Source organism: Nestor notabilis, unplaced genomic scaffold (genome assembly GCF_000696875.1).
Source record: "Nestor notabilis isolate BGI_N333 unplaced genomic scaffold, ASM69687v1 scaffold29887, whole genome shotgun sequence".
Classification (NCBI taxonomy): domain Eukaryota; kingdom Metazoa; phylum Chordata; class Aves; order Psittaciformes; family Psittacidae; genus Nestor; species Nestor notabilis.
The window spans coordinates 1-17,736 of record NW_009935648.1 but is presented as its reverse complement, the minus strand read 5'-3'; the positions used below and the strand labels follow the sequence as shown (position 1 = coordinate 17,736).

Here is a 17,736-nt window from a genome sequence, read left to right as displayed (position 1 = left end):
CGGAACCCGGGGTTGCTCGGGTGAAACGACGGGGCAGAGGCCGCTGGGTTGAGGAGGGAGCAGGGCTCGGTGGGGAGGTGAAACCCGCGTTTGGTGAGAGATCGTGGGGAAGGGTTTGCGCCGTCCCCGGGGAGGGTTGCGGTGAGGAGAGACACCCCCAGGGGCAGGGTGTCATGAGTGTCTTCGGGCATTGAGAGCCCAAATCCAACATCATCGTACAGACACCACCAGCCTTCCTCGGACCTGAAAGGGTTCAGGTGCTTCAGCCCTTGGAGTGGGGTTTTCAGGAAGGCACTGGAGGCAGCTGTACCCACTGCCCGCCTCGGGTGGGATTTGGTGCTGAAGGCAGCTGTATCCTAGTGCTCCCCTCGGGTGGGATTTGGTGTGAGCCTGTGGGTTAATTCCTTGTGTGTGTGGTGCTGTGGAGATGTGCTGGGGGGAGGAAAGCCTGCATCCCCTTGGTAGGGAGCATGTGGCAGCACCATCTGCCTGAAAGCAGGTGGATTTTGTTGCTGCTGCTTGGCCTTTCCTCTTGCGCTGGTGTCAAGGTTAGGCACTGTGTCGTTTCATCAGTGTGACCTGTTACAGACCTTGGCAGCCGGTTGGGCCTGGGGTAAAGGCTGGTGATGGGCTGTGTTTATTCATGAGAATACCTTGCAAGTGGCTTTCCCCCAGGATATAATAACCAGAATCCCTTTTTATCCTTTGCTTTATGGCCACTTCTGATGCTTGTTTCCTTTCCTGACACCCTCTTTGGAGGGGAAGCACTTGATTCTCAATCTCCTACAGGATTGGGCTGCATGAGATTAGATGTAGATTAGAAAAGAGACTGTAATTCTTCTATAATGTGTGAAGCAACATACAATTTCAGGGATCTAGAGGTGTGAGCCTTGCTTCAGACTCATACTGTATTTGTACATCCCTTAACATGTTTTGGAAGTCCATTGTTGAGCTGTTAAGACAAGCTAGAACAAGACTGCTTTCTTTGGGACTGATGGTATTGCTACACTGGGAACCAAGGTATCCGAAGAGTGTTGTCACCATCCGCTGCTATGGAGTCTCTACATTTCCCATGCTTTTCCAAGCTGGCTCAGTTTACTGCAGGAGCTGGTTGAGCAACAGGGAAGATCTTAACAGCGGGATGATAAAGATGATGATAATAATCTACCTTATCTAATGTTTGCATAACCTGTGGAACTACTGCAGGAGCTGGTTGAGCAACAGGGAAGATCTTAACAGCGGGATGATAAAGATGATGATAATAATCTTCTACCTTATCTAATGTTTGCATAAGCTGTGGAACATGAAGACAGTAATGGAAAGGAGCTGTGTATATGCCTCTTAACAGTGTTGCAGCCTGCAGCTGCAGGCTGAGAAGGGAAAGACAAAGGCAGGAGAGCCAGACGAATGCACTCTTTGTAATGATATAAATGTGAGAGGTGAGGGGAAAGGATTTTGGGCCTATTTTGTGGCCTGAAACACAAGTATTTGTGCTGTTTTTTTACTAAATAGCATTGCGTGTTCTCTGGGGTGCTCCAAGACTGCAGCTATTGAGTGTTCTTTGTCTAGTGAGGAAGGTGTTCAGGTCAAAGTTACTGCAAACCAATGTTTCTGCTTACTTTCTTCTAGGCTTTTGGACAGATCTGCTTACTGCCACTTATACTAAGGTAAGAGTGGGGAGTTTTCTCCCTTTTCAAGCTTCTTTTTCTTGCACTGCACATCACTTACAGCTTATCTGAAAAGACCTTTTCTAAGAGCAGAGCTGCAGAAATTGGAGAGTGAGCAAGATGATTTTGTAGCTGTTGTTTACTACATTTCTTGTTCAGAAGCTGTGATTTCAAGTGTTGGTTGCACTAAGGTAAAGAGGTGTCAGGAACCTTTTTACCTGGCTCACATAGTTTACTTGTAACTTAATGGGTCATCTGTGCAGATCCTAGGACACTGAGGAATGTATGATAGACAATTGGTACCCCCGAATTTTTACCTGGGACATGGGCTTTTTGGGTCAGTCAAACCCATATTATACAGCAGATCATTCTTTGACATGGAATCCTAGAACACCAGTTTGGAAGGGACCTTAGGGGCCATCTGGTCCAAGTGTTCTAGGCAACGCATGACCTAGACACGATGTCCCAGCACCTTGTCCAGCTGAATCTTTAAACTGTCCAAAGCTGGGTATCCCAACACTTCCCTGGGGAGGTTATCCCAATGGCTGGTTGTTGTCAGTGGGAAGTATTTTCCTCTAGTGTCCTAGTGGAATCTCCCCACTTGTACCCATTACCCCTTGTCTTTTCATGTGACTCCTTGTAAAAAGGGAGTCTCCATCTTCTTTGTAGCCATCCTTTAAATACTGGAACATGGTGATAAGGTCACCCCAAACCCTCTTTGGGCTGAACAAACCCAGTTCTCTCAGCCTTTCACCACATGTCAGTCCTTCGATCATCCTTGTGGCCCTTCTCTGGACCCTCTTCAGTCTGTCCACATCTCTTTGGTCTAGTGGGGACCAAAGCTGAACACAGTATTCCATGTATGGCCTGACAAGCGCAGAGTAGAGTGGGATAATGGCTTCTTTAAGCCTGCTGGTGATGCCCTTGTTGATGTAACCCAGCAGCCTGTTGGTTTTCTTTGCCACAGCAGCACACTGCTCGCTCCTATTGAGCTTGTGCCTACCAGGACCCCCAGGTCCCTTTACACAGAGCTGCTCCCCACATGGGCAGATCCCAGCCTGTGCTGCACACTTGGGTTGTGCTTACCCAGGTGCAGGACCTTACACTTGTCCTTGTTGAACTCCTTAAGGTTCTTGTGAGCCCACTCTTCCAGCCTACCCAGGTCTTCCTGCAGGGTGGCTCTCCCTTCCAGAGCATCCGCTTCCCCACTCAGTTTGGTATCACCAGCCAGTTTGATCAGGGTACACTTGATCCCAGCTTCCAGGTCATTTATGAAGACATTGAACAGAACTAGGCCCGATGTTGATCCCTGGGGGACCCCACTGGTGGCAGGTCCCCAGTTGGAAAAGGAGCTATTTACCACCACCCTCTGGGTGCAGCCTGTCAGCAGTTCCTCATCCCTTACACACACTTGTCTGGACTGTGAGAAACTGTATGAAAGCCTTGGAAGAGAAATCCAGGTGGACAATATCCACCATTCACCCTGTATCAACCATCAGACAGGGTCTTTACATGTTGCAAGTGCTGGCCTTGTGCTGCAAACCCTGTTGTATTGTTTGCAGATGAACTGTGTTGAAGCAGGTGATGAAAAAATCTGAAGAGGTGCTGATTTTAGCAGGATTAGTGCTTGAATGTATGACTTACACTCCTTTCTCCTTTGCTTTTCCTCTCCCTTCCTGTCTTTATTGGTCTGTGGGTGATATATCTGGTGAAAGCAAATTGAAAGCTTTCACCATTTCTTTCCCAGCTGGAGTTTATGGAGGCTGCTGGCTTTATGTCAAGAGGTAGGAGGCTTTGTTAAGCAAGCAGAAACAAATGTGGTGCTGCCTTTGGGAAAGGAAGGTGCAAGAGTTTATCTTGAACTGTTGCAACTCCCTGCAGGGAGAGCAGACTGCTAAGACATAATGTTCTTGGGTAAGGTTCCCTTTGAACAGGCTGGAAAATTAGTCATGGGAGAGCTTGCAAACTACCAGCAACTCTTTTCCAGGCTGGAAAACTTCTCACTCATGCGTTCACTTGACATCCATGAAGATCCCACCTTTATCCCGGAGGTTGCTGCAGATGTCACAGAAGACGAGTCTGAGGCTAAAAGCACTTTGGATGTTATCAAGCAGCTGCTAGATGCAAGGTCAGTGTGTGATGTGTGAAAGCAGAGTGGAAAAACACATGTGTTGGCACTGTTTCAGTGGGAAGCTGTTGTTGGCAGTAATCTGGATTAAAATCTCACCCAGCTACTTTACAAAGCAGATAGTGCTGTCAGTTGTCTTTCCTTGTGTAATTTACACATCACTGGTTCTTACAAGAAATGTGAAGTTTCTACAAGCTTCAGGGAGTCTCCTTATTGGGGAGAGATGGAATTATGCCCTTTCCAGGGCTCTGGTTGCACTATCAGAGCAGATACACTTCGTGGCTGGCTAGTAGTCAGTGGCTGCATCCCTTTACATGTGCTTGCAGGTGTGTTGTTTCTTGCTTGCAGGGAGTCTCAAAGAGGGGACAGGGTTTGCTTGGAGGAAAGAAAGAATGAGAAAGAAAACAATCCCCATGAGGTTTGCTTTCAGGTTTAGGTTGCTTGGGTAAAAGCCTGCTCAGCTTCTTAATTGCAGCCTGGGCTTCATGGAATCCCACTAGATTCGAGCCATCTCTCAGGCTTGCATGTCTTGCTGAGGTCTGATGGTGAGATGGGAGCAGCTGGGCTGCTACAAATGCTCTCCCCATTTGGTTTTGAACCAAAACTTTGGTTGTGGTTCTTGGCTGTGGGCCTATGCAGTAGTTACTGAAAATGTCTGAGCTCCACTTCAGCAGCATCTCAGAGGGTGGGTTCTCTGTATGTATCTCAGCTTTTAGCAGGACTAATCTGGCTCCCTGCTTGAGTTCTTAAGCTAGAGCAAGTAAAGCCTTTCAGCTCCTTTGCCTTAGAGGGAGGGATGTATTTCTTACAGGCTTTAGTTAGGGTGAGTGCAGCCCTCTGGTTCTGTGTCCTCAGCTCCACCAGTGATATATTGAGTATTACAGAGAGCCTTCCCTCTTCCCTGCATAGCACGTTATGGTGCTGTATACTGTCCTGTTCCAGGACATGGCTTCTGGTCTGCATGATGACATGAAGCCATCACAGGAGCAGTAATTGCAGCTAGCTCTTATGTTTACCCTGTTGTGATGAGAAATGGTCTATTTCTTATGTGCTAGAGCCATCCACTTAGTTTTTAAGCAGTTTGCTGATGTGTATCTTTCTGTGTGCTGCATAGTGCCTTTTCCTCCTCCCACATCACACGCTGTATGTGCTACTGGCTATTTTGGGATCAACCTAGTGACAGAGATCCTGGAAGTAGGTTTACTGCTATATCCTTGCTATCCCGCAGTGTTGCAGGGGTGAATAGCAAGTGTCATCCTCAGATTTCAAACAGTTTAATGACTGCTGTGTTGCAGTAGAAGTATGAAGCAACCAGAACGTGTCAGCAACACTGGCCCCTTAGTTCTGTGCCACCCTTAGTGTACCTGGTGTCTGGCACATGTGCAAGGAGGCTGACAGAATGTGAGCTGAAATGCATAGGCCAGTGGTCCAAAAGGTGGACATCAGGTTTACTGTCGATGAGTGATGCCCAAACCTGCATTGGACTAAGGCTGAAGTCTACAGGTCTAAGCAGAGATGGGTTTGATGGGCCACAGTTGCCCCTTTAATCCTTTCGTTGCAGGTCTGATTCTCCTGGCAATGGGTTTAGCTTCAAAGGGATCAAAGACTACCTGGAGTGCTACCGGTAAGTGAAATCGTGGTCTGGAAACAACTTGTCTTGCCTGTTCCCCTGCTGTGGGCTGCTCGTGTTCCATGAGCTCCCAGGCATCTCTTTGTTAGGATTGTCCTTGAGGTGCCACTGTTTAGCATCACCCTCTGCAGTCCTGTCCCTCTAACAGAATAAAAGCCAGCTGGGAGAGCTGGCACAACTCTTACAAGCCCTGCAAGGATATTTAAATGCTGTTTTCCTTGGATGATTGTCACTTTGCTCTGGGAGAGATTTCTACATACCTTGTTTGCCCAAACACATCAGTGAGGAGGAGAGGCTGGTTGATGGGAGTTGCACATACTGTGGGGTCCTGAGGAATGCCTTGGTTCCCCAGCTGCTTGTTGCCTGGTTTTACTCAGTAAACGTGTCCAGATTGGGAAGAGCTGGAAGCACATCCCTGACTCTGAGGTTCTAAAAGCTGTTGGCTGCACAGTAACCCCTGGTTGCCTCTGGGACATGTGCCAGGAGTGGGGCACTCAAATATAAATCCTCTTGGAACTTGTTCTTCAAGGGCCACCTTTGCCAGCAGGCTGCAGCCTTGGAGCAAAGGGCACTTAACACTGCAGTCTGGTGTTAGAGGTGCATCCTGACTGCGAGGCTTGCATGTTGGCCAGAGAGAGATGTATTTGTGGTGTAACATAGCCTTCAGTCAGGAGGGAATGACTGTTTGTGAGAGGTGGGTTATGGCAGTGCTGCTGAGAGACCCTTCTCTCTAACAGACTTCTCTCCCTTTCTTTGTAAAGGGGACAGGCCTCTTGGTCTTAGCTTATGGGAGCTTCATAGCCTCAGGCTTTCAGGAGCTTGAGGGCTCTCTGTAAGGCTCTTGGCTGTCCTTCCCTGTTTATCCAGTGGTTCTGGAATATCTGGGCAACTCTCCTAGCTCCTGCCCCTTCTCTAAGGGTTGGGGTCATGCTGTGTAGGCAAATCCTCCCCTTAAGGAAGGGATTCTCCTGTCTTGGTGGTGTCAACCGTGTTGAAATCATCACTGCACACAGACTCTTGCCTCGTTCTTGCTTACAGCTTGACAGCTCCATGAGAGACAAACCCTGTGTTGGGGTGTGGTGTGGGCGGTCTTGTAACAAGGTCCCCCTCTTCTCCCGTCCTGCAGGAGTGGGAAGCTGACGCCATCCCAGGTAGCAAAGAACATCATTGCTGTGCTGGAGGACTGCGACAAATCCACACCCCCACTAAGAGCGATAGTGCAGTGGGACCCGGAGCAAATAATGCTGGTAATGTCTGCCTCTGGTAGGGAAGGGGCCTCTGCCACCCCATTAGAAGGGGCAGAGGCTCTTCTGCTGATATATTGCACAGAAAAATAGGTACATTTTTCCTGCCTCCTTGTGTAGAGGGCTACCAACAAGTCTGCTTTCCTTCCTGCAAAGGGAGAGAGCATTAAAGCAATTTGCTTCTTGCTGGACAACTATGTTTAAAATGGGACTTGTGTGCTTACGTGGCATCCGTTAGCAAAGGTGCTTCCCGGTAGTAATTTTCCATCAGCATATGGTGGAAGAAGAGAGAAACTTTCATCGTTTGGCTTAGTAGCAGCCAGAGAGAGCCATTTTTGGTATCTATTCCAATACTGGTGATGACCTTCAGCTCAACTAAATATATATATATATAACACACACTTTTTCTCTGTGCAGATGGCTGAGGCCTCCACTGCTCGCTACAGGAATAAATGTACCCTGTCTTATCTGGATGGCATCCCAGTGTGTCTGAAAGAAGAGTTCAAAGTGGTGAGTTGCCTTGTCCAGCCCTCACTTCATGCTGCAGGAGCTCAACCTGGACAAGGTTTTAAGGCCAACTCCTCAGCAGAAGCCTGAGAATATGTTTGTAACAAGGGGTAGGGTGTGGGTTTGCACTGAGTAGGATTAACAAGTTTTGCCAAGTGAAGACAGATCTCATGTACAGCAGACACGTTGCATGTTTTGTTCTGATCCCTTTAATCCACACGGAGCAGAGGGTGGGAACAGTCTCCCTTATGATGAAGTGAGAATGTATAAAGGCATCTGTAGCAGTGGGTGTAACTGTCTCCTTCTGTGTGGTGTAACTACGTACTGACACTGCTCCACTGGCAAAGCATCCCTCTCTCCTTAGGGATAACTCAAAGGATGTGTCAGAAGTATGGAAGTTACTTTGAAAATCCCCACTCACAAGGAGTTCTGCCTGTGGCCTAACACCAGTTGCCATTAGATACCCCTGGCAGTGCCATTAAGCTGTTGTAGGCTCTGCAGAGACCTACCCATAGGTTGGCAGTCCTGTTTGCGTACAGATTCCTCCACTGCTGTCTCAAAGGGAAGAGCACTTTGCATACCCTGGAATTGGGTCCATCTGGTATTTTGGCATTCATGTGAGCCTGGGGCCTTGCTTCCAAGCACTGCAGATCTTAAACTGCAGCTCTGTCCATAGAGGAATGGGAAATAGAGTTCCTGTGTGCTGTGGGGCCAAAGTGACTATTCTACAGCCACTGGGAGTAGCAGTTGCATTGCTGCAGAACATCTACATGTTTCTGCTTTTCTGGATCATGGCATTAAAAGGACTCCTTCTTCCTGGGAGAAGGACCAAATACTGAAGGGTTAAGTGTCCCTTCGAACAGAAACCAGCATAGGATAAGTTGACAGGTGAAGCTTCCTAGCTCTTTACTTGCCTCTGTGGGTCCGAATGCCTGGGATCTGTTGTGGAGTTGAAGTGTGCCTGTACCAGCCTGCCTTGCCAGGGGTTTAGGATGAATAATGTGTCTTCTTGCTGAGGTACCTTATCGTCACCGAGCGGGAACAGTGTATCTTGGGACAGAGCCCGAAACAGAAGATGCTACTGTGGTCAAGAAGCTGCGAGAGGCTGGAGCTATCATTATTGGGGTCTCAAACATGCATGAACTAGGGACAGGAACAACTGGATGCAACCCTAATAGGTAAAATCCCTTTCCCCTGATCTAGAAAGACCTGAAAGTCTGTCCAGAACTGACAGGAAAGGGTACAAAAGTAGGGCAAGCATGTGAGAATAACAGAAGCACCCTGGGCAGGGAGAACCCTGTGCATTGTAGAATTAAAGCTCAGAGGAAGCCTGAAGGCTCCTGAAACGAGAGGAAGGAGAGGATCCAAGTGCTGAGTAAGAAACTTGTTTTGCCAGGCCTTACAGGCCTGGAGGTGTGAATGCTTACACGATGAGTGGTAGACAGATATGGGGACAGAAAACAAATAGTAGCCTAATGCTCAGTCACAGTAATGGCTACAGGCCCAGAACAGTGAGAAACGGTAGAGTCATCTGAGGAGAACATAGTGGGTTTATTTCCTAGCTAAAAGAGGTTCACTGGAATTCGCTTTGCTGTTGTGACCTCTCCAGCAATAGGCAAGCTGAGAACTGTTGTTCCAGAGCAGTGGTCCTCACAGCCTTCATAAACCACGTATAGAGCAACGCTTCCTGCATGTGCAGTTGGATGGAACTGGGGCTCCCCCTCAGCTCTAACAACATGCCGGGACATTTCCTCACTGTGTGAAGTTTGGCTGGATACCCTGGGAGGTTTCTGATGTCCAGGGACTTTGGTCAGACCAGAGACTTTGGGAACTGGGATGAAGGGCAGAGCTGGGGAGACTGACTTGCTTGTCTGTAAGAGTTGCTGGCCAACAACTACTCCACTTTTTGGAGCTGTATAATGCACTGTGGCACGGTGCTGTCACAGGCAGAAGGGCTGGAGCAGCATCCTTCCTCTTGCTTTGAGCCTCGTGAATAGGCTGCTTATGGTAACAAGAGATTGGACTCAGAGGCAGAAGTCTTTTTTTTGTGCATCTTATTTTCTAGGGACATAACACTATCTGGGATTCAATGGTATCTCTTTACTAAGAGATCAGAATCTGTGTTTCTGGATCTTTTCCTGCCCTGTAGTGCATCCGGTCCTTCCTAGGAAAAGATTCAACACTCTTTTGCCTGCTTCAGGTACCACAAGATCCCAAGGAATCCCTACAAGCCAAACCACTTCACAGGAGGGAGCTCCAGCGGGTCAGCAGCAGCTGTAGCAGCAGGTAGGTGGTCCTCAGTGCAGTTCAGGGGTGGTGGGAGGAAGGTCCTGAGCCAAAGTGCCTCAGGCATTGAGTTCTTGAGAGGGGGTTTAGAAGCTAGAGGGAACTCCTGGCTGAACAGAGAGTACTGTGTGCTGTCTTGGCTACAGCTGCTGGTAGAATGGTCAAGGCAACACAATGTCTTGCTGATGACAGGCCAATGTGTGTTTTATTTGTAGGTCTCTGCCCAGTGGCTATTGGCACAGATGGAGGTGGCTCTGTGAGGATTCCTTCTTCCTTCTGTGGCGTGGTGGGACTGAAAGGTAGAGCACTTTGATCACGGAAGGGTGTGTGTCTTGTCTGCTGTATCAGATAGAATGCCACAAACAAGTCCATTAAGTCAAGCAAAACTTGACCAGAGCTCTGGAGTATAACACCCTGAGAGGCATGTGGGTTGGACTGGCAGAGTGGAAGCGTTCTCACTGCTGGCTATTGAAGAGATGTTCCAAGAAACCTAACTTACTTGAGTCAAATGCTGAACAGAACACAGTGTGCTGCTTTTCTTTCTACCCCCTCGTCCCTCTTCAATCTTTCTTCTTTGCTGGGAGGTGTTCCCAACATAGTTGGTTATCTGTAGTGAGCTGGTGAAAAGCATCTCTACCCACAACGCTTTGCCATCATCCCTGTTGTATGGAGAGGCTGATGCTGCTCAGATCTGTATCTGGTAAGTTAAACCTGGTAATAGGTGTGTGTGAAACCAGGACACAGCTATTCCTCTTACCTCAGTGTTACAAGGAGTAGCAATGCAGTTTTTGCAGTCAGAATTAATGTAATGTGCAGAGGACATAAGAAATGCACAGGGCAGCATCTATAGGTTGGAAGGTGGCAAGGCAGGATTGTAATTTGGAAGAGATGCCAGCTTTTGGGAATAGTTTAGCATTCCAGAGGATCTCTACTGCTTCATCTGGGAACAGATACTCAGCCATTGCTCTGTTTTTCCATCCTTCACATGTGATCAACTTAATTAATCTTGATTCATCTGATGAAGATACTGATGACGATGACAAAAGTGTAATTGGTCAGAAAGGTGATAAAAGTATGAAGCCTCACTGGTGAAGTGGGTGAGGTCTCCCAGGGGGTGATAATCCTGCTCCTGCCTCTCCATCCTCCATATCGTAGATACTGCTTCTGCATATTTAAATGCATGCATTTCAAAATGTCCCTGCACGTATTTCCCCTCAACTAAACAATTTCTTAGGGGGGAAAACAGTTTCACTCTTTGTTTCACTCATGAGGCAGATCATGGTCAGCAGAACAAGGTGCTGAAAGATGAGTGGCTGGGCTCTGAAATGACAGACATAAAAGTGCTTATTGTTGCTTACTGGGTGTAGCAGAGCCATGTGGGTCAGATCTCACCATCTGACCAGAGACATCTCCCTAACTGCCTGTTTCTTTGTCTGCAGGTACATTTGGGCGCATCAGTTCTCATGGCAGCTTGCCCCTCTCCTACTCCACAGTCAGCGTAGGTAAGGGGACTTGTGCTCTTGCCCTTCTGTGGTGCCTTCACAGGGGAGGGCATCTGTGCCTACAAAAGACCTTGAGAGGAAGGCACCATTTACCCCTTGTCACAGTTCTAGAACTGATCTCTCTTTTACAGGCCCTATGTGTACCTCGGTGGCAGATGCAGCCATTGCTTACAGTATCCTTGCTGAGCCAGATCCACTCTATCCATATGGTAAGTGAGACCTTTCCCTCCCTGAGCCCAGCTCCTCTGTTTTCCTAGAGGCATCCTAGATAAAAGGAGGAACTCTTTGTTTATTCCCTGCAGGACTCAAACAGCCCAAAGCAACCCTATCTGGCATGTGTGCTCCTGACCTGAAAGGCTTAAAACTGGGAGTGGACTGGACATTTTTTAAGGTGCCCATTCTCTCTCTTTTCTGCTGCTTTGCAAAGTGAGGTTTAAAAGGAATTTGGTGCATTCACTGGTCTCGTGCCTGTTTTCATTAAAGTAATGAGAGTATCCATTTGGTGATGGTGCTGTAGCTGCTGAGTAGTGTTTCACCATTCTAATGTGGAAAGTGGGCTTGCACACAAGTACAGCTTGGCCATTGTAATGCACCCTCACAAATGTGCTCAAGATCTCTTCCTTGGAGGGGAAACAAGGACTCTTTCTGGCTGTGCCTCAGTGCAGAGGAGAACAATCCCCTCTTCTGGAAAAGAGGACTTTTCCTTACCCTTAGGGGTATGACCTGCAAGCAGTTCTCTTGGAGCAGGCAGCCTAAGGCAGTCCTGGAGGGCTGTGCTTCATTACCACTAAAAACAGGAACAAGGAAAGCTCCATGAGCCCCGAAGTGCTGGGGAATGTGCTCCCCATGGAGAGGAGGGCAGTTACTGCAGTCGACTTAGTTCTTTCCTCTTACTCTTTAGGCATGTGATGAAGAAGTCCTGTCCATCTGTGAGAAAGGTAAAGAGGAAAGTCTGTAAGTCTCTTACTCTGCCTGATGTCACAGTATCACTTGGTGCTTCTCCTGCATACACGAGAAAGATCTTGCCTGAAGTCCTTAAAGGCAGCTGTTTAGAGGTCTGGCTGGACAAACAGCAGGAGCTTTGTTGCAGGGAAGCCCTCCTTACTGCTGAGGGGTAAAAAGCTCAGCAGTTGTGGGCTTGTCAGATTACAATGCAAGAATGCAGTCCAGTGTGCTAAGCCTCGGTATAAAGACAGAGCTGTGCTTGGGAATGCTTACTCTGCAAGCTTTGATGGTAAGAGACTTTTAAGGGAGGCACTTGTTCCACAACACAATTCAGTAGGAAAGACAGGGCTAGGTCTTTGTGATGTGTCTAGTCCTCTGGTATTTCCTTAAAATCAGCTAAATGGTGCCTTTAGGGTGGCTTTGTCAGATGTCAAACAAAGCAAAATTGACCTTGGGTGATTACTTGGGGGTGGGGAAGAACGACCTTACAATGCCTGGTATAGTAGTTGGGCTCTTATGTGTTGGAGCTAAAAAGAGTTCACAGTGTTCAGGCTTTGTTTGCCTGGATTTTCTTCAGCCTCCTTATATCCACAGACACTTGTGCTTCTAGATGTGTACAGTTTTCTTAGGAGAGATGTACCATAAGCCAGTAAAAAAGGCAAGCTTTGGTATTCCCAAAAGAAGGGGACTCTTTTTACACTGCAAAAGATTCACTTTTCCCTAAGCCTTGGTGTTCAGCCTTGCTAAAGTCCATCAGGATTCAGTGAGCCTGCACTGATGACCTGGTCTCTTGAGTATTCTCTGGGTTCCTCTACCTTCATGATTCAGAAGAGGCTTTGAATGAGAATCTCATGCTAAGTGATCACTTCATGCTGATAGAATACAGGTTCCATCAAGTGCTCAGGGAAGCATAGTCAGTCCACCTTTAACTCTTTAACTGAGAGGCAAGAGGGAGGAGATGAACTTGCCTGAAGCACAGTGGGGTAAGCTGGGAAGCAGCCTGCAACCCCTGCCCTGCTGGAAAACTGAGATCTAGTTAGGCTGAAGGCTTTCACCTGTGAGAAACAGCAGCAGCAGCAGCCTGCATGCCACCTGATGCACTGAAGGTGCTTGCAGTGGCCTAAAGGGGAGGGATTTGCAGCCCTTCTATGTTCTATGAACTCAGAGATGCTGCATGTGCTTTACCTGCTCTGTACACAGCTGTGGAGCACCTGCAGAGTTTGGGAGCCAGCGTGGTTAAGGTGTCTCTCCCCGAGATGGAGGAGGTGCGAGTAGCACACGTAATCTGCATTCTCAGTGAGATGAGGGACTTCCTGCAACCCGACTTCAATAAACACTTCCAGGAAATGGTAAGTAGCAGCAGTTTGGAGCAGTGGCAGGAGTTGAACAAGTGGCATGTCAGTGTCACTGAGGCTTCTGTGACAAGCCACCTGCTGGGTGACTGCTGATAGAGGCAGAGAACGCCTCGGCCGTCAAATCCAGTTTCTTGCAAGCAAAGCCATGATCCACATTTTCTCTTTCAGAATTTGGACACTCGGGCTAACCTGGCCTTGGCTTCCCAGTTCACAGCTCTGGATTATATTACAGTAAGGAACATACTGTGATAAGACACCTAGTGAAGCTGTAAAAGAGGGGTAGAGGCTTGTTTTAACCTCCCTATACACGTGGAAAGATAGCAGCAGCTGTACAGCTCTGCATGCTGGATTGTGAAGCACCATAGAGGACATGATGTCCTGCATCTTGATTCCAAACTGTGGGAACAAGGTCGTCTTTTGCAAAGGCATAGGCTCTGGTGGGCAGGTGAACCAAGAGGCCTGGTCACGCTGTATCCTCTCTGCTTGCAGGCAAATCGACAGAGAACTCGGAGCATGAGATTCCTGCAGGACATCTTCACTACTGTGCACTGTATCCTTACACCAGGTATGGGCAGTCCTGGCTGAAGAGCTGGTCCCCAGCAGCTGTGTGGTGCATGTTAAGAGCAGTCACTCCATTAACCTTCCCTCCCTGTTTTTAAATGTGGCTTTTGTGCACATACTTTGCTGTGCCTCAAGCCTTTAGAAGAAAATGCAGCCTGGTTGGAAAGCTGCTGTGTATTTCTAGACTATTTCTATATCCATGGCAGTGAGAAACCCCTTGGTACTCAGAGCCAGCACCTTTACACAGGAGGGACTGGACATCTACTTGTGTATGCAAACGTTGTTGCTCTAAATAGACTCTAACTGCTTCATTCATAAATCTCAGTGACTTGACTGCATTGCAGGAGTATGAGTTTGCATCACCAGTGTACATCAAACATAGGGCTTTAATGAACTGAGCTGTTCCTTGGAGACTGCCCACTGCCTGCCTCTTTCATTGCTCTTTAAGCACTGGATCAGGTTGCCCAGAGACTCTCCATCCCTGGGGATGTTCGAAAGGTCATGGTTCTGAGGAACCTACTCTGGCTGACACTCCTTGAGACAGAAGGTTAGACACACTGCCTGCCTGAGGTCCCTTTCAATCTCAGTCACTTTGTGATTCCTCCCCAGCTGTTCCTTCCACTGCCCCAAGAATCTATGAATCTGACCTCTTGACTGGGAGCAGCGATTCAGCCTTCACAGTGCGGTCCATGAGGTAAGAAGAGTGCTGCTTGCACTATGGAAACAAAAGGTTGGGAAGAGCTGGGGATGAGCTGCACAGACTGATGGAGCTTGGGCTGTAGTGCAGGGGAGAGAGCTCCTAGCTCCCAAAACTGAATGCCTGGAATGCTGACAATAGCTTTTCCCCCAGGTTCATGCAGCTTGCGAACTTCACTGGCATTCCAGGCATTGTGGTTCCCATTGGATATTCTTCAGCTGGGCTTCCCATCAGTTTCCAGGTGAGTATTTCCTCTTTGTGGATGCTGGGTCACAGAATCCCCAGCTGGCTTTGTCCTGAACCACTATGACCAGGTTCCTTCTGTTCCACACTTGAGGACTTGGCAGGTACTGGTAACAAATGTTTTAACTTCTGGGAGAAGAGATTTGCCTCAGAGGAACTCCTGAATGGCAGAGGGGCTCTTCAGGTACCTGGGAGTTCGATTTCTCTGTCTCCTTGCACCAGTACCTCATATTTGTCACTACTCTTTATCTTATTTCTGTAACTTCTTTAGGCCCTTCTCTCTTGAAATGGGTCTCATGTAAATCAAAGGACCATGTCTTGTAGTTAAAAGTTACACAGTTGCCTTTATCCCAGTGCAATGATGCCATCCTTAACAGGGTGACAAGGAAAAGCATGTGTCCTTTGGGTGCTGTTGGGGGGAAAGATGTATTTTCCAGGGCTTTCAAGAGCATCTGTATGTGATGCTATTTCACACCCCATCCTCCACCCCCCCTTTCTCCCTCTGCCTCTCTCATCTTCTCCCAGGTCATGGCAAAGTGGTGGGATGAAGCTGTTCTTCTGAGGATTGGCCTGAAGCTGGAACAGTTCCGGGACCATACCAAAAAACCATCTATTTACTACGACATCCTCGCATGATGGGAGTGACCAAGAGCCTGGTTCTTCCCCATCTGACCAAGTATCAGAGTAGATTTGTTTTCAATGTTCACCTAAGCAGCAGAGCCATTTGAGGAGTGGGGAGGAACACTGAGCCCAGCAGGCACTCATGCTGAGCAGACATCGCTTCTACTCCTTTTCTTATTGGATGGTCCAGTATATAGTGAGGAGACCAGCTGTGCTAGCTAGTTCCTCACTGTGTTTTTACCGACAGGGGAAGCTGCAACTATGTTCTGCAACTTCTTTCCACGTAGGTGTAAAGGTAGAAGACACTTGCATCTACAGGACTGCAAGAGGGCAGTTCATACTACTGTGCAAGGTCAGGTACAATCTCTAGACCTTAACCCTTCTCACAGAACTCCTCCTGCTCCAGGATGTAATGTAACCAAGGTACTGTTCTGAGGGGGAGAGAGGCAGCAAGTAATGCCTAGCTCCCTTGGAATGAGGAGGATCTTAGCACACCTGCTAAGGAGCGTGTGTTTTGGCCCTTTAGTCCCTCAGAGCAAAATAGAAAGCCTGTAGCTATGGAAGTATCACTGCTCTGCTCTCCCCTATGTTACAAACAGTGCAAAGTCAGTCTGAGTGCTGCACAAGGTATGGGTATGCTCACCTACCTTCAGCCTTACATGTAAGAGGAGTTAAAAGCAGAGCACGAATACCCATCAAGTCCATGACCCAAAGCCCTGGCTCAGGGTTCTGGCTTTCTATCGCACATCTCTGTATCCCAAACTAAGCCTTGGAGAGCCTCTTTATTCGCAGTGGTTGCTTAAGTATAAGCCTATCATTTAGGTGCTCAAATGGAAGGAGCTATTTGGTAATACTGTGTAAGGGGTGCTAAGCCTATGACAAACAGGTGAAAACTGTATGAAATGGTACTGAGCTATTGCAAGAACTGAAGCTGGGCGCAAGAAAGGTGTTGCACAAAGCCACGTGCAGCAAAGAGCCTGCTCTAAATAAGAAGCCAAACCCCTCTTACCCAAATGTGCTTCCTGAAGTAATTAAGGTAGAGTTAAGACATGGATTAGAAGTGAGGCTGTACTACATGAAGCATGGCATGGCTCAAAGCCTGCGTCTCACTGAAAGGCCCCAGAGTCTAAACTGTCAAGCACCTATGTCCTGCCAGCAGCACTGGGGCCACATGAAAGACAAGACAAAGCCTAGGAGTAACCAAAGCTAAGCAATTGTGTTCATTTTGGAGCAGCTGGGGGTTAAAGCTCAGAGGCATCTCCTGTTGCCTACCTCAGCAGGTATCCTGGGCCTGTGATCAGGCTGCTGGAGAAGCTGTCCTACAGCAGGAGCAGAGATCACTGTATTCATACTTGCCTTGGAAGGAAAGAAGGAACTGAAAGTAGTTGCGGTTTCTCCCAAATTCAGCACAGTTTGGGTTTTTCCCCTTATACACAGCCACTCTTTAACCAGAGCTAGCACTTTACTAATGGTCACAGTCATGTCAGGTGGCATCTGAAAGGAAGAGCAGTACATTGCTGTCTCCTTTTTAAATACCTGAGTTAATGCATCAACTCCTACCATCAGCTCATCACCAGCATCCCCAGTTAAAGTAATCTTATGGTTAATACTGTCTTTTATCTTCAGTTCCTTTACCTGATACTGCCACAAGGATTTTTCACTAGATTCTGGTATAGTTCAGCTTTATGAAGAACAGTTTAAAAGCAAAGTATTTCCCCTTTTATTAATGGTAAGTTATTAAACAGTACCAGTTGATACACCTTAAGACTAAAAGCCTGCTGAAATCCATTGTATAGCAATAAGGGAACTGAAGTGTTTGACAAGAATAAATTATAGATGAAGCTATTTATTTGCTAATCCCTTCCTAATTTATATACTACCCTAAAATTATAACTTCAATATTTGGTTCATTCCCTGGGTGGAGTGAGGGAGCTGAAGTTGCTAGGGAGAGAGATAAGAGCAAGAGCTGGATCCTGCTAGCAGTGTGAAGAAAGAACTGAGAGCTTTTACTGACTGACAGGAACTCAAGTCTGTCTTTCCACTCCCTTTCCCTAACCTGGCATCACACAAGTGCACATTTCCAGTGCAAGACTTCCCTGGTACTGAGGTAAAAGATAAACTCTACTCACCCTGGTGGAAGGCCCCTGTACTTCCTTTCTTTCCCTGGCTGTCAGCTTATCTGTGTTCCACAGCAGACCAGGTAGCAGCAGTTCTATCCCCAGTGTGCGATAGCAAAGCAGTTGTGTGAGCAAAGCAGACACAGTGACCACACACACAGTCCTGTTGCTTCACATAGATATATGTATGGGTAGAGATATACTGTATATACACATTGATTTGGTTTTATATA

At 47.6% G+C, this 17,736-nt stretch overlaps 1 protein-coding gene across 1 annotated transcript; it reads left to right on the top strand.

Annotated features, from left to right (window-relative positions):
• Positions 1-1,629: 1,629 nt before the first annotated feature.
• LOC104399991 (fatty acid amide hydrolase-like) lies at positions 1,630-15,401 on the top strand (the record flags this gene model as incomplete). The annotated part of the gene is made up of 18 exons (XM_010017949.1): positions 1,630-1,667; positions 3,655-3,795; positions 5,357-5,419; positions 6,552-6,672; positions 7,087-7,179; positions 8,194-8,354; positions 9,377-9,462; positions 9,678-9,761; positions 10,902-10,964; positions 11,096-11,173; positions 11,267-11,355; positions 11,866-11,902; positions 13,110-13,258; positions 13,433-13,495; positions 13,754-13,829; positions 14,435-14,519; positions 14,676-14,763; positions 15,291-15,401. Coding segments are annotated over 18 exons (1,626 nt in total), but the record flags the coding sequence as incomplete, so codon positions are not given.
• Between the last annotated feature and the right edge of the window lie 2,335 nt (positions 15,402-17,736).